The 16,636-nt window shown below is 44.4% G+C and overlaps 1 protein-coding gene across 3 annotated transcripts in view; it reads left to right on the top strand.

Moving 5' to 3' along the window:
* Positions 1–16,636, top strand: part of SEMA6A (semaphorin 6A) — a 125,002-nt gene that overhangs the window by 103,232 nt on the left and 5,134 nt on the right. For 2 of the 3 annotated variants that reach the window (XM_032842253.1, XM_032842254.1), the window contains one exon: positions 186–350. The exons of the other annotated variant lie outside the window; for it this stretch is intronic. In XM_032842253.1, coding sequence (XP_032698144.1) covers positions 186–350 — 165 coding nt within the window. The remainder of the gene's footprint in view (positions 1–185; positions 351–16,636) is intronic. 3 annotated transcript variants of the gene reach the window in all.

Here is a 16,636-nt window from a genome sequence, read left to right as displayed (position 1 = left end):
CTGTGGCCCTTCACCCTCCACCTGCAGGGAGTCTTCTGCAGAACCCCACCCCCAAGCCTGTTACCTGGAGGGCAACCTCCTTTCAGTCCTCCAGCCAGCCTGGGGAGCCCCTCCTGGCCTCTGAGCAAAGGGAATGTGGGGGTGTCCAGCGATGTTCTCCCTAACTGTATTTGTGATGAAAACAGGGCACTCCAGTTCCCTCTTGCCCAGCACCACCACGTCAGACACGGCGGCTCAAGAGGGGTATGAGTCTAGGGCGGGAATGCTGGACTGGAAGGACCTGCTCCATTCACCCGACAGCACAGACTCTTTGGGGGCAGTGTCTTCCCGTAATCACCAAGACAAGAAGGGTAAGGCCTTGGAAATGACTCTTCCTCTGGGGGGAGAGGGAGGGAAAAGTGAGGAGGACTGTGTAACTGCTTCCAGCTGAACCGTGCAGTGTTGAAGGAACCTCCAACACACTCCGATTGAAAGCTTCTCAAAAAACAAAAAAAAAGACTGCAATCCAGTCCGCTGTGCTCGGCTTGATCCCAAATTATTCCGCGATCAAGGAGAAACCACACAAAACAAATAACACATCCTCTAAGCTCCCTCCACCCAAAAGAGGTGCAGTTTGGCCCAAAGCAGACCCCTCTCCACTCCTCTGAGCTCATTCTGGGATTCTAGGTCCTCTTCCCCCATTCTGTTAACAGGACGGACGGCAGAGCCGGCCTCAGCATGTGCATGCAATCCAAGCAAAAGCCCGTTTCCTGCGTGAATGGGGAAACAGTGGGCCAGAGTATCCTCTGGCCAGTAGCGTCCCTCACTCACGCGTGGTGCTGAATTTGAATGGAGCCGTGATCCCGCGATGTACTGTAACTGCCCTTTGAGGACAACGGCTGAGACAAAAATATGTCATTTAATCAAGCAGAATTGCTATGCATTTAAAACGGAAAGGAAGCTGCGCTCAATGAAAGGGACTCTACTGTGAACTGTCCTAAATTCTCCCCTGCTTTCTTTGCTCAACGAGAGACAGGAAATGTCCTCTCTTTTCTCGCCGGTGGCTGCTTCTGATAACACATCCTACTTTAGTTGCAGCTGCAATCGAAGAGGCCTTTACTTGTCCAGAAAACAGTCTTGTAAATCAGAGCCTGAAAAGCCCAGTTATGTCGCGAGCTGCTTCCCCTCATTCAGAATTGTTCACTTCTATATGTTTTCAAGAGTTTCATCCAAGCGGGGGTTGGAGTCTCGAGGGCAGACCAGCCACCGTGACCCTTGGAGGCCAGTCTCTGTCATGCCCCACGTCCCCCCTCCCGGGGTTCTCTATGTACATATTTCCATCTTTACTTCAAGAGGCCATTTGCCAGGCTGACCCATGCGCTGGACTCTCACCCTCTTTTTTGCAACTCACCTCCGCTGCTGCGTGGGCCAAGCTGCCGTGCGCAGGTGCGGCCCTTGTAACTCGTTCCAGAGCATGTCCCCTCCAAAGTCCATTTTCTTATTCCTCTAGAACTTCTGATTCGTATTCCCTGCCCCAAATCTTAAGAAGAGTGGCTTCTGCCTCAGCAGCCTCCTGAAGCTGGAGGCATCCCCGCTCTTCCCGTTCTGAGAGCGCGCCAGGCTCACGGGTGGCGGGGCAGAACCATCCCGGCGGGCCGCAAGCCTACCATGTGCCATGATTTGTCATGTGTGGCTCCAGACCGCAGATGTGTTGGTCTTGGCCGAGTTCTCCAGAAGAGACGGCTCCATGAACTCCCTGGGTGTTTGCCCACTGTGACTTTCTGAAAAACCAAACAGCCATCCCCGTAAAGCATTCAATATGTCAACCAAGTAGCTGGCTGTTGGTTCCAATCATTTCCTCTTCGCCTCACCAAGACTGGTGGCGTGAATCTTCCCCAGTCGTTAACTCCCCAAGGGATGGAGGTTATCGAAGAGTCCAATTAACACTCTGACAGATCATTTAAAAATTCGGCATTGTTCATTCTCTTGGGTCTTATTATGAATATTGACAAAGCTGGAAGCAGTCTACAAATTGTCAAACAATGGTGGCAGAGGGGACTGCATGGGTGTGTAACATGATCACTGTTCTTGTGCTGTTAACTCCTTGCCTTGCCCTGTCAAATTCAAGTTTGGTTTCTGACAATTGATTACGGTTTGACGGGGCAATGACAATGGGTTGTTACGCAGAAAAATTTTTCCAAAACAAAACAAAATTGTAGCTTAATGTTCCTTTTGCCATGATTTTTATGATTTTAATTTCCATTTTGCTCTGAATTGTTTTTCTGTTTAATGTTCATGATTTATTTTCAACTTCTGTTCTGTTTTGCTAAGCACCGTGTGGTATGACTTGATGATGGCGTTATTCCGTTGGAAAAGTCTTGTTTCTTTTCTGACTCATGATGACGTCCCTTAACTTGGCCCAATCCGTGATCTCCTCGCTTCTTTTCATTTCCTGATGTGGGTGCCTTAAAGATGTCACATCCGTGTGTGCAAGCATCTCCCGGGATGCGAGAGTTTCATGGGTTTTGGCAAGGGCCTCTGGCGGGTGCTCTTTTCACTGGGTCACTTGTCTCATGGGAATGTGACATTTGTGTGCCCCAGCTTTAGGAGCTAAATATACTCTGGAATTGTTTCTAAAACATCACACATTTCCCCGCTAAGCAGAAAATGTTTCCCACTCACCAGCTTACTGAGGAGGAGTCAAGTGCCCCATGCCTTGTTTTTTCATTCTGGCTGCTAAGTAAGAGGCCAGCAAGCCCAGGAGCCCGCAGCTCTGCCCTGCAGATCTGCTGACCACCGCTGAGCTGGCCCCACTCTATGTCCCACGTCATCCTCCAAACAATCCTGCATTTCCAGAGTATGTTTGCTTGTCTTTTTCTTTCTTTTCCTTGCTGTTGTCTTAATCCTGTGCGTTCCTCACATTCTGTCAAAGCACCAATCCTCACCTTGCGATCTAACCCCTTCTGCTACCATTGTTCTCAGCCTCCCCCTTTCCAAATAATAGACCCAAGCCCTCTGCCCTTCTGTGGAATGTTCCAAGGCTCTTTCCTTCTACACTGTGAGTAGCCTTCTGACACTGTACGTGTACAGAGACAGCCATACTAAGAGGCCTGTAAGGCTCGCAGAAGCATTATCACCGAAAATGAAGTAATTTTCTCTCTCAGTAACTGGCCTTGCCCTTCATTACCCTACTGGCCTTGTCTAATGTCTCTTGTCCTTGCTGCTTTTCTTTAAAATTGCCTGATACCTTTCAAGCCCTAGATTCATTAGTAAAAACACAGCCAACTGCTCTGTTTTATCTCTGGGTCCCTAGATGTCTGGAGCCTCTAGAGCCAGCCCTTTAATCACCAAGTTGAGAAATTGGATGCAGCCCCGGCTACTTCTTTCTTGGTTATGCCACATTTAAAAATATATATTATTTATTCATCCTATAACTATTGAGGTGGTAATGAGTAGTTACAAAGGGGCTCTAATTACATATGAATAAGAAAGAAAATCCCCTTTATTTTTAGATCTGGCTCATCTCCCCACCCCCACCCCCTTCCCACAGCCAAAGAAATAAGAGGTTTCTTTTTTAGGTTAAGCAATACTGAAAATTAATAGCCACTCTGTGCTTCTTGTTTCTGACCAAAAGTAATAATACCATAAAACCTGATTTCCAAGAAGACTGAGAGATATGTGAGAAAATTGGCCATGTACTGATCTGCCAAGGGAGCCGTGTAGCGTAAATATAAAATGTAAATGCTGACCACTGCTGTTAGGACACAATACATGAGAGCAGGAGAAAATGCCCTACTTCAGACTTTATAGAGTTCTTGTGAGCTGTCAGAAAACAGATAAAATAGTCAATATATACAAAGATGTTCCCATTTGATTGGAAATGCCAGCGCTGTAGTATGCTTATATATTTTGGAAGATCTCTGAAGTGAGATACTATCAATTACATTTAGTCAAGAGGATATATACTCGCTGCACACAAGAAAGAGATGTGGAAACCGAATTTAAATTAGAGATCAGATGAATAATTTAAACTAAAACATACAGTAAATGTTGAATATATTTTAATCAATGTACAAGCCATTTGTGTAAGCAATTCCTACTTCAGGAAATAACATTACAGCAAGATTCATAAGGTCTGTCAAATATGGTGATGAGTATGTTGTCCATACTTCATCAACAATCCTGAACAGAATTTTCTAGATGATAGAGTTCATCAACGGTTCCTCCAACACCATGTGGCCTCCAGCAGTAGGGCCTCCCAGTGGGACAGGCAGCTCCTTATAGGACAGGATTTAGGTCGCTGGGGACATCACGGCCTTCAAGAATACTGAATCCTGTGTGGGAAGGTCATGTCCTTTTCATTTCTCTTTCGGCCTTCCTGGTTATGTCAAGGGAAGAGTCTCAGTTTGGTGCTTCATTGATAACAACTCCCTTAACTTGCCACTTCCCACTTTGAGAAGAATAAACAGGTTTGGGCTGGGGGCTTTGCCATGCAGCTGGAACCAACTGGAAATTACAGCGGTTTTGCTCTCAGTTATCTTTTTTATGGTAACCTTCTATCTATGAAAAGTGATGCTTTTACCCCCTTCTATAACGACAAAGTTTCTACTTCGAAGACATTTTAAAGGTAATTTAAATTAAATACTAAGTAAATGCGAATGCGTGAAGTCCAGGGGGATAAAATTACTAAGTAATATGATAGGTAAGACTCACAGGTGCCACTAAAACTGTAGTATTAGTAGCTGCATGACTAAAGTTTGGGTAACTCTGGCCTCAGGCAATTAGAGGAGTCCAGTGGGGATTCAACTACTATCAAAACATGGCTTCTGGCATTTGGAGGAGCAAGATTTACAACCACCATGCTTCTGTGGGCTGGGCTCCATGTGTTGCAATGTTATGATCTAGTGCACTTCTGACATCTCTTCCAACTACTGAGCTTTGTGACTGGGGATGAGAAGTTTGGTCAAGTAGGAGCTGAGAGTAAAACGGGTTTAGACTAAAAGGAAATTACTGATTCTAGTCTTACTAAGCATCTGGTGAGCAGCTTCTCCAGACCAGCTGTGGGCCCCCAAGGATACCTGTAGCTAGTGATTCCCCAAGTTGTGGCCGAGGGAGAGCTGAGCGTCAGCATTTCTGCTGCCCATCTGCTTTTCCATTACCGGTCTGGACTCGTGACACAGTGTTCCCCTGACCTGGCGGTAACCTACTCCTGACCCCTTTGTCCCTCTGATCCCATTCAAACTCTACCTATTCTGAGCCTCAAAACCTCAGAGCCAGGCTTTCCTCATTAACAAGCTGAGAAATCCAATTTGAGGTGAGCGTGGCCCCAATGGCACTAGCTTTTTAACAACCTCCGATCCTTAAAATCTAATGGATTGGGGATTTTAAAGTGCCCCAATTCTATGGGGAAAGTAATTTCTTGGCTCCTATCAAGTCTCATGTAGGTGATCTCACATCCAGAGAGAATTGTTAGGGAGGACAACAGTAAAGGAAGAAAAACAAGGTCCTCCACCTCTCCTGACTCCCACACTGGGGCCAGATATTCTCTTCCATTTCCTCAGTACCACTGCCATAACAAAACTGTCTTCTGAGGCGTCTCAAGCAAAATTTATGACTGGCTGCACATGCAGTATGGGAAGCCAATAAGGAGTCAGAGGCTATGCTAGAGATAGACGCGGCTCCTATCCAAGAACCAGCAAACTGTCAGACAGACAAAGCACACATAGTCAAGAAGTGCCCTGAAAAGCCTTTCTGGCCACCACTGCCTGTGTGAACAAAGCTGAAGTGCGCACAGCAGATTTTAGAAAAGGGTAGTACACAACTCAAAGCAGCTTGGCTGATGTCAGGACACAGCTTTTGGAAGACGGTTTCTCAGACCCATTTCTTTAGCCCTTCCCTTCAGCACTGTGTTGTGCGCGTCATGCGCCACTGGACACAGGGAGGAGAGAAGACGAGGGGAGAGGAGGGAGGTATGGCTGATGCAGCATTCACATTTTAAGGTTTGGTAGAAATGCTGCCAAACTCGGGCTTTTTTTCCAACAGCCTTAACTTTGTTCCAAAAAAAATGAAGCCCTTGATAATTTGCATAGCTTTTATTAGTAAAACCTATAGCATTACAGCCATTTTCAAATGTGATGGCCGGGCAGTCTTGGAGAATTCAGAGCACGGGGTTCAGTCTGGTGGGGAAGACTACCAGTGGATGGGGCAGGAAGCCCCACCTGCCCCTCCACAATCCACACCTGACTGGACCAGGTAGGAGTGGGCATGCTCAGAGCCCAGGAACACTCAGCAGACGGGGACTGACTACTGTTGTCCCAACAACCATTCTGAATTAAAGTGCACTTTTTTCTGCTGTGTTGGAGGAAAGCGATCCTTCAAAGTTCACGAAAAGTATCTAAAGTTGCTACTGCTGCTGATGATGAAAAATAAGATTCAATTTTTGATTGAATTTTAGTATTTTAATTAGTATTTTAATTTAATTAGAATTAGTATTTTAATTTGTAAATTATCCTATACTGGCTCCATAAAGGTTTGGCACCATTTTGTTACTCTGTTATTTTCATCTCCAAAGTATAGACGGGTCCAAAGAATATTTGTGGGAATCATTAGAAGCACATTATTTAGGGGTCCCAGGGTAAAGTTACTAGATCATAGAATCCCTAGTTAAATTTGAATTTCAGATAAGTCATGAATACTTTTTAGGGTAAGTATGTCCGACAGATCACTTGAGACATACTTATACTAAAACATTATTATTCCGCTTAAGTTGAAATTTAACTGGATGTTCTGCATACTTGCTATCTGGCAATCCTATGGGGAAAGACTGCTGATAATTTCTTCAGTGAGTACATAAAATCTAATGTCTAGATTACATCTACCCTTTAACTCTAAGAAAATCCTACCATAACCTATATAAGAGGAATTAAAATTTTCATTCTGTGGAAAATATTATCAGAGAATTATCACTAAAAGTTATATATGCATTTGAAATGTGATAGAGTAATTCAACAGATTATCACTGAATGTAGGCTTTCAAATGCCACTTTTAAAAAATTTATTTGAAAGAGAGAAAGCATGGAGTGGTGGGAGGAGCAGAGGGAGAGGGACAAGCAGACTCCCTGCTGAGCAATGAGCCCAAGGCCACTTGATCTCACAACCCTGAGATCAGACATGAGCTGAAACCAAGAATCAGATGTTTAACCGACTGAGCCACCCAGGCTCACCTCAAATGCCCTTTTTAAGTTAGAAAGACTCAGAAATCAAACTGTTCCTAAACAAGGGCATGGTTAAAACTATTGGTTCTTTTTAATTTTATTTAACCTCAGGTTTTTATCAACTGTTATGTTAACCTAATATGTTAAATTTTTTCTTCTTTAATTATACGGCTACCCTTTTTTTCCATTTCTCATTTCCATGCCTTTGAAAGAGATCAACTAGAATCTAGAAAGCACCAGAAAATATGTTTAATAATGGCAACAAAAACCCCAGCTCAAAAGCAAGACATAAGGGCAACCTCACTTTCTTGGTTCACGCTTTCCACAAACATTTAAATGGCCATAAACTAAATGTTACAGTGGCTACTGATCTGAATTCCACCTAAGTCTTCAAGTCAAGGAAATCAGTTTCTCAGGGGCTATGTGCAGGTGACCTCCTGGCTAGCCAGTGGGGCAGAGTGAAGTCCAAGTAAGAGAAGGAAAGAGGGACCAGTGGTGATCTGAGACAGCAGGAAGGGAGACACAGCTCAAATCCAAGCTGGGATCTGAGGGAAAGGCCTTGCAAAGTACTGAAGGATAACAAGGGGGAAGGCAGCCATTCCGAGCCAAAGAAGCCACATGACTGGAACATGAAGCTAAGAAAGTTCAGAGTGTAAGACAGAGTGTGCTGTGACTAGCATGATGGACTATTTGGAGGGCCACAACTCGACCTGAGATTGAAATGGTAGTCTGGAGCCTTCAAAGTTACGCTAAGGGCTTTGTGCTGTAGCTGTGGGCAGTGGCGGATAGAAGGTGGATGGGTGGGAAAAGGGGATGAAAGGAGCATGGGAGGGAAGGAAGGACGGAGATCAAGAGGATGACAGACATGTAACGAATGGATCCCTCAATAACATTAGGTTATGAGTTACACATATACAGCAAGTTGGGGAAATGGAACTTTACATCTGTTTTGGATCTAAAGTGTCTGTTTCTACACCTCACTGGCATTTCCCTGGAAGATGCTCCTTGCCAAGCTACGAGCTCTATCCTAGGTAGAGCTCCAAGCCAGCTCAACTCCCAATTTGTGCTTCTCTGTCTCTCTAGTTGAAACACTGGGATGCATGGCACCAAGTTTTTGTCCAGATCAGACTCTGAGATTGGGGGAAGCTGAGGAAGAAACGCTGATACAACCCAGGGTTTACTAGATTAGTTATTTCCAAGCCACCTACCAAAGGCGGAATCTGAATAGCGGAGGGAAGCGGGACCATGAGCAGGTCGGGTGCCGGGAGTTGGGACTGAGGATGTGCACGGCTCCCGTGAGCCCGTGCTTGGGAGGAGGGGCCGGACAGAGCAGCCCACGTGGAGAGAGAGGACGTCCCCAGCAGTGCGGGCAGAGATGTAGATTTGATCTAATAAATTTTGTATCCTCCTGACAACTTGCTGAATTTATCTAAGGTCTTGATGAGATTATTGTGGAAAGGTTAGATGGGGGAAAAAAAAAAAGTTAAATGTCATTCGTATAGGAAGCTATTTCATCTCCCTGCCTGCATATGCACACCAATATTTAAAGTTTCTTTTCAAGAGATACCAACTAAAATCTTTTTCTTCACCTAACATCCATTTTCTTTTTAAAAAAAAAAAAAAAGGCTGAAATTATGATTATGCAGACTTGAATTTTTTCTTCTAAAATCAGCAACTTACACCTTAGGGTATTTTACCAATCAATTCACATTCTAGAGGTGCCTCTTACCTTTAATCTGTAGCCACTTTTCCAAGCCACATCATCCTTGACATGAATTCATTTTACCCCCAACCCTTTCCCCTCAATCTTTTTTTTTTTTCCCATTCTCTATCTTTTGCACAAAAACACACAAAATGATAAAGTTTTCTGGCAGCTTAATGGAACTTTAAGGACTATAGGGACTAGGTTAGGCATGAATTTTTTTTTTAAGATTTTATTTATTTATTTGACACAGAGAAATCACAAGCAGACAGAGAGGCAGGCAGAGAGAGAGGAGGAAGCAGGCTCCCTGCTGAACAGAGACCTGATGCGGGGCTCCATCCCAGGACCCTGAGATCATGACCTGAGCCGAAGGCAGAGGCTTAACCCTCTGAGCCACCCAGGCGCCCTAGGCATGATCTTATTAACTGAACATCTGGAGAAGTTAAAAATTTGCTCTTTAATTGGTTGGACAGCACGGTGTTCCTCTAAGATTTGTTTTGTTCTAACAATAAAACAGCAAAGAGTCGATTTGTATTTTGGATCATGCATAATAATGGAAAAATAATATTAGCTTTATCTCAAAGCTTTCTGATGGCCTCACTTCCTTGAGTTTTGTTTTGTTTTGTTTTAAAGAAAGAGCTTGTTACAAGGTTCACTTTGCAAAACTTACTGTTTCATAAACAAAGTAGCCTAGGAAGGGCCAAAAAGTGGGAACTGGGAAATTTCCTGAGGACGGCTTCTCTTTTCTTGACATTATATGGGAGCACAGCCTCGAAAGCTCCAAGTGTTGCTCAGAATACACAATTCACGACCTTACCAGAGATAGAGAGAGAGAGAGAGAGAGAGTGAGAGAGGACGGGAAAGCTGTATCCACATGTGGGTCCCAGGGAGAGACAGGCTGCGGGAATAAGAGTTCAAGTCCCGTGAAGCACATGGGCCGAGCTGCAGGCCCGACGAGAACCCCCCAGACTGCATCACCTGTAAACCTCCCAGCACCTCCAGTCACAGGTTAACCAGTGAAAAGTTAACTAGCGAAAAGTAGGTGGCTATGCTCAAACATGCCGAGTGCATGGTAGACAGGATCTTAATCAGTGTCAGAAAGCTAATTATGGGCAGTGTGAGGGTTTGTCATCTTTAATTAATATTTCTTAAGCTCTCATAAGCCTACAGCCAAGGAACTGTCTTCATAAAGAGACTCAATTTTTAATGGGATAAGAGGAATTTCCTACTCTGATTACTTTTAAAATTTCCTGCTTTTTAAAAGGATGCTTTCTTGTTAAATATGTTCCTACAATTACACGTCTTCACTGAAGGCAGAGGCAGTCATGAATGGTACAGAAATAATGCAAAGTTCAGTACGGTCAGCACTGACAGTGCTTTATTAGGAGGGAAAATAGTGTCAAGAAATTTATAGAGCAGCAATCTGCATTATGCCTAACCTTTTGGACATATTAAAGCTTGTCGTTTCCAGTCCTAGAGCCTCTGTTATTCATAAATAATGGATAACACTGGACACAATCATATGACATTTGTTACAGCAATAAATATACCCTAAATGCTGATGGGCCTTGCGCTGCGTGATTTAAAAGCACACAGCAGAAATGTAATGTAACTGAAGATGTCTTACATCTTAAGTCTATGGATTTGCAGATTCAGTTCGACTCAGCAGATCTGGAAGCACTAGGCTGTGTGCAGTGCGTTGTTTAGCTCGGCATCTTTATGATCAGAAAGCAGGACTTGGATTTGGGGAATGAGCTCCAGTCCCTCCTCTAATTCAGAAATATAAAAGAAACTTTAGGAGTCTCATAATTCTCTTGTCAGAGCATGCAGGAGGAGGAGGAGGAAGGGGGTCCTGACCCACCGTCAAACGTTGCCTGACGGCTGTGCACTCACTACAGTCAGTTTCTAGGTGACAGGATGTCATGCACAGGCCCCTTCAGGAGGCTGTCTAGTCAGAGTGAGCTCCCGGAGACACTGCTGCTTCTGTCCCTGGGACCCAGTCCCGATGGAGCTGACCCAACCTAGGACCCACCTGGGCTCTGCAGGACCAGTCCCCCTCCTGGAAGGCCACTATGATGGAAAGGGGCACATCAGACATTCCCCTCCACGTCTGCATGCTGGGGCACATAAACCACAGGTGTTTTTCCAACAGCCTGTGGCTCTAAGCAAACTGGGTTGATTCTGCTACAAGGGAAAGTGTTAGGGATTTGTTTGTCTTTCCAATAAAATCACACTGATTTTGTATTCTTCACCAGAAAATGGGAACTGCAGTAAAGAGCTGTCATACCCAAGGCCTGCTAAAGACCCAGGCTCTGAACACCAAGGAAGACTGCATTTATTTATTTATATTAGCCATCAGTCTGAATGTCTGGCTTGCCTCGGTGGTATCTGAGGCTGGACTTTTAAAGCTAAACATGCGTTTTCTGGCCTATCATGTCAGGCCGGGCAGGGTTTCTCAAGTTTTAGTGAAAGTAAGAATCACCTGGTGGGCTTGTTAAAACACAAATTTATGAACCTCAATTCCAAAGATTCTGATTCAGAAAAGTCTGGGCAGGACCCAAGGATGTGTATTTCTAACAAGTTCTAGGCGATGCTGATGCTGAGCAGCAATGATTTTTTCTTTATTTTTTTAAAGATTTTATTTATTTATTTGAAAGATAATTATTTTATTTATTATTATTTATTTGAACATTTATTTTATTTATTTATTATTGAAAGAGAAATTTATTTATTTATTTATTTATTCATGTGAGAGAGCGAGCGAGAGCATGCAAGCGTGCACAAGCCAGGGCAAAGGGTGCACAAGCCTGGACAAAGTGACCAGCAGACTCCCTGCTGAGCAGGGAGCCCGAGGGGTTCAGGACCAGGACCCCCTGGGGTCAGGCCCTGAATCAAAGGTAGACAGATGCCTCACTGACAGAGCCATCCAGGTACCCCAAGCAACAATGATTTAAGACACTTCACAAGTGGCTGTGGGTTATCTTAATGAAGGTCATTCTCTAAGATTTTATGTTTAAATCTTTACTTTTCTACTCTTGGCTGACACAGTCAAACCCTAGCAAAGTGCCGGATTAAAAGAGCCTATCTTGGACCCTGTACAAGGCAGGTAACTTGTCAGAAATTCTAGAAATACTTTTATCACTTTTTTTTTAAGATTTTATTCATGACAGACAGAGGGAGAGAGACAGACAGAGACAGAAGCAGGCTCCCAGCAGAGCAGGGAGCCCAGTGCAGGACTCGATCCCAGACACTTGGGATGACCTGAGCAGAAGGCAGACACTTAACGACTGAACCACCAAGCACCCCTTCTATTACATTATTAATTGGGCCTTAACAAATGTCCTCCACGATGACAAATGCTTTACATGCATTCATTTATTTAACCTCTTAATCCTTCCAACAACATTCATCTCATAATCAATACTGATGCTCAGAGAAACTGAGTGACTTGCCCAAGGTCACAAAATTAGTTAGTTATAAAGCCAAGACTCAAACCCAGGTCTTTATGACTTCTAGGTTTAGGATCTTCACCAGTTAACACCCAGCCTCATCTGTAATCCAGGTCCCAAGAACTGTATTTCCGTGGCAGCTTTAGTATTCAAACAGACCTGTTTCCTCATATTTATCTTTGCTTTGTAGAGAAGAAAAAAAAAAATCTAAGCACTGCAAATGATTCAAAGAATCACCTGAATTTCAAATATTAGTGAAATTTTAGTGGGAGATCCACTTCCCCATTTTGTAGCTTTGATGCCTTGTGAGAGAGCAAAGCAAGACAATGGGAGTAGGAAGCTGGAGAACAGAAATGCTTTGTCCGGTTTGAGAAATTGCTTAGATGTTGGGTTTCCAGTCTTATTAGGAAGAGAACCTCAAAAAGAAGGAAAGTAAACCACATAAATTGCACTAAAACTTTGCCCATGTGAAATTATCATTACCTTTACGAAGACAGTGACAGTTCTAACATATGCAACCACAGACCAACACTTCAGGGCATGGCTTTTAAAAACCATCTTATCGGGGCGCCTGGGTGGCTCAGTGGGTTAAGCCGCTGCCTTCAGCTCAGGTCATGATCTCAGGGTCCTGGGATCGAGCCCCGCGTCGGGCTCTCTGCTCAGCAGGGAGCCTGCTTCCTCCTCTCTCTCTGCCTGCCTCTCTGCCTGCTTTGTGATCTCTCTCTGTCAAATAAATAAATAAAATCTTAAAAAAAAAAAAAAAACCATCTTATCATGAGGCCCAATCAAGACCCCAATCCATGCGAGGGTGTAGCCCTCCCTGGGCAGTGCCAGGTGTGAGACCTCAGAGACCCGAGGGCTCCCACTGGCACAAAGAGAATTAAGCTGTTTCTCCTCTAAAAAATGTGAAATAGAGCAAACTTCACTCTCGTTCTCCTTTTCCGGCCTGCAATGGCATCCCAACAACAATTTTAAAAAAGGGGGGGGCACCAATTTCACAGGTGACAAGACTGGAAGTGGCTTCATCCACAGGCAACCACTGTAAGCACTATTTCACTATGTGAGCTTTAAAATAGCTTCTGAACTGAGGATAGTTAATACAGCCAGGAAGTTGCCTCTACTTTGGTCAGTTATTCACTTGATATCCTTGAGGACCACGGCTCCTCCCAACACCTAATCTTCAGGGTGGTGCGGGGCAGGAAAAGGAAAAGTTTGAGTTATAAACTCTGAGCCCATTTCCATGGCTGCCGGCTCTTCAGTTTGTTCTTAAACCATCTGGTTCACGTTATGCCCTGAGACAAGAAGAGGGCTCCTTCCTGCCAAGATAACCACAGAGAGTTCCCATTGCATTTTCACTACAGTCATCTCCACCCGTGGGGTGTGGCTTTGAGGATAAATTGTCTCCAGTTAGGAGGTTTTTTTCCCCCCGTTTTGTTTTCTTCTCTCCTTACTAGGGATTACAGCCCGCCCTCTGTGGTTAGCAGCCATGATGCCCGGCCCACGATTAGGTCATTCATTCATACTGCCTTGCAGGACTGGGAGCCTGGCATTTTGTTGCAATAAGATTTTCAAACAAGAAAAATTGGGTTGTTAGATTCCATTCACCCAAGTTGTTATGAGGATTTCAAGGAAACTGCAGGCTTGTCTTACTCTAAAGGAAAATCAAGAGTTTATTTTTAGGGGATCCTACTCCAGGGCTTTTCTTGGTGTTTTGCCATCTTTGTTAGCTCTCAGGCCCAACATGAAACCCGCTCTGGCTTGGCCCTGAAGGAAATGTCCATCCTCCTTTTTGCCTTTGCATATTTCTCTAAAGGACACAGAGAGGCTTTGTTGTCTTTGTGGTCACCGGGTCCGCTCTACACAGATGCCTATTAATCACTTCACTATGGAGACAGACACATCCATCATATCACAGCAGCTCCGAAACAGGCAGTCCAGTGAGCAGGGGTGAGAGGGGAAAGTGCGCACTTAACCATTTCACGGCCTGGCTGCCGGGGGCTCCTGTACTGAGCAAGGTAACTGGGCCGTGGGGAGGGCTCTTCCTTGGCATGTGGCTTAGCAGGTGCCGTTGATTTTATGTGTTTGCATTTGTCTCGTTTCATGCTTTGACAGGACAGCCCTCTCCCAGCTATTTCTGTCAGGATGCAGGAGATAAGTGTAGGTGAAAAAAAAAGCTTTCATTTTAAAAACAGTGAAAATAAATTTAGGTGGACTAGCTGTGCTCCTGACGCAAAGGTACTGACTCTGTGAAGCCAGCTGGTTTTCAAGGGTGGACCCAACAGCAGGCAGAATAAGCCAGAAGTCCGCTTTCTCAGGCAAGACAACCCTTAACATTGCAGGTAAATTAACTAAGAACTTTCCTTCCAAAATGGACGTGTCTTCTAACTCTCTTTTTCAGTCATTCAAGGCTTTCCTCGGCCTGCTTCTAAGTGGTCTTTAGCTCTTGTTCTTACTTTTCCTCTGCTAGTCCTCCTGCATTCGTTCACTATTTATTTAGCGGAGATTTACTGCGCACCTGCATCCCTGGAAACTGAGGGATGAATCTCCCTCCTAAAACAATCTAGGTGAGAAAAACATCAAGTAACATATAAGTGTGGTGACTTTAAGAAAGAAGTGCAGATCGCCGGGGCACTCGTAGAAGAGCTAACCTGGTTGGGGTTAAGTTAGAAAAGATTTCCTCATTTAAGCTGAGGCCTTAAGGACGAGGTCAGAAAAATGAGGGGTCAACAGGGATATTCCAGGCACAGGGAACAGCCTGTGTAAACGCCCAGAAGCAAGGGAGAGTTCAGCCAAGTAGCTCGTGCCTAGAGCTTGAGAGACTAGACTGGGGTTAGGCCGTTCACCACAAGGAACACAACTTCCACTTTTCCCCCCTCCATAAACTAGCTCTTATTGTTCTGCTTCAGCAGACAGCCTACCCTGAGCTAGAAGCAATGCATCTCACGGCGCTTCCCCACTCTGGAAGCAGTTCATGCATTAGCACAGGCCTTCTCCCTAGTGGATGGCAGGGTTTGTGCCTCCTTCACTTTGTCTCCAACACCTGGCACAGTGCTTTGGTCTGTGCTCAGGAAATGTTTGCCGAAGGCACCCACAAAGATTGAAGCTCAACCCTTGTTATGCCATGACAATGAGAGTAAAGGAACCAAGAACATCCCAGTTCAACCCTGAGTTAGGAGATCTTTTCTGGGACATGCCATGCAGACCAGACAATTGCAGACAATCCCACAGCAGGGCTACCAGAAACCATTCACTGTTTTCTAAATAAAGAATCTGATGTTTGAAATCTCAAAATGCCTTCCCATGATCATCATAGGAAAATTCACAACTGTGTTGGACTTCCTCTTTTACGGTTTGTAACTGTTCTTATTTTAATTACATTTTGTGGGGCCTGGAGGGTGGGGTTTTTCATAACCTTTTCATTGCTTCAGCCTCTACAGAGCAGCCCATTGTCCCTCTGAGACCTCCCTCTAGCATCCCTCCTGCATCTGAAAACTCTGTCACCTCAGGGGGAGAAAAAAAGTGAAGATTCTCTTCTTTCTCAGTTCTGCCAATTTAAGGCATGATTTCAGAGAAATCTCTAAGCCATTGTGTGCCTTGCTTCCTGCAATAGGAAGGCGGAAAGAATAACCATTTAGCACCTCATGACTGGTGAGAAATAGCTGGTGGTTAATGAATCAATGCAAAGGATGTTTCAGATACTGTTTTCATTATAATGCCCCATTTTCAACTGCGGAGAGCTGAAGGTCCAGGGGTTGGTAAAGGAAGGCACTTCAGTGCTCCAGGATAGAGACACCAGGTCTTACTGGTCTCCCTGGGAGGTGGGGGGCAGGGGAGATACCTGGAGAGGGACTTTCCCCCCCTACAAAAGCCCCTCCACCTGCCAGAGTTTCCATGCAGCTTGTGAAGCACTGATGACGTTCAACCAGCTCCCTTGGCAGAGCTGTATTTATTTCAAATTATTCAATTACTCAACTCAACCAGACGAGCCAGTTACAAGTAACCCATCTACCCTCATCGTCTCTTTTGGAATTATCTCAGAATGAATTTCTCACTTTTGAAATAGTTTATATTATTATTTTGAACATATACTGAGCGCCTTTATAGATTTCTTTTGTTTAATGGATGTTAGTATGACTATATTCTGTTCTGTGAATGGAGATATAATTTGGTTCTGCAAATTCAGAAGGTTATGGTCACTGCAAAAATGTCCCATCAAGTTTAGAGGCCCATTTGAAAGTGTCTGTTCAATGTACTGCAAAACGATTTATCCAATAATCATTTATTAAGTGCCC

The sequence above is a fragment of the Lontra canadensis genome, unplaced genomic scaffold (genome assembly GCF_010015895.1).
Source record: "Lontra canadensis isolate GAN:19392208 unplaced genomic scaffold, GSC_riverotter_1.0 scaffold126, whole genome shotgun sequence".
Taxonomy (NCBI): Eukaryota; Metazoa; Chordata; class Mammalia; order Carnivora; family Mustelidae; genus Lontra; species Lontra canadensis.
Note: the sequence above shows the minus strand (reverse complement) of the source record. Positions and strands in the feature narration are given on the sequence as shown.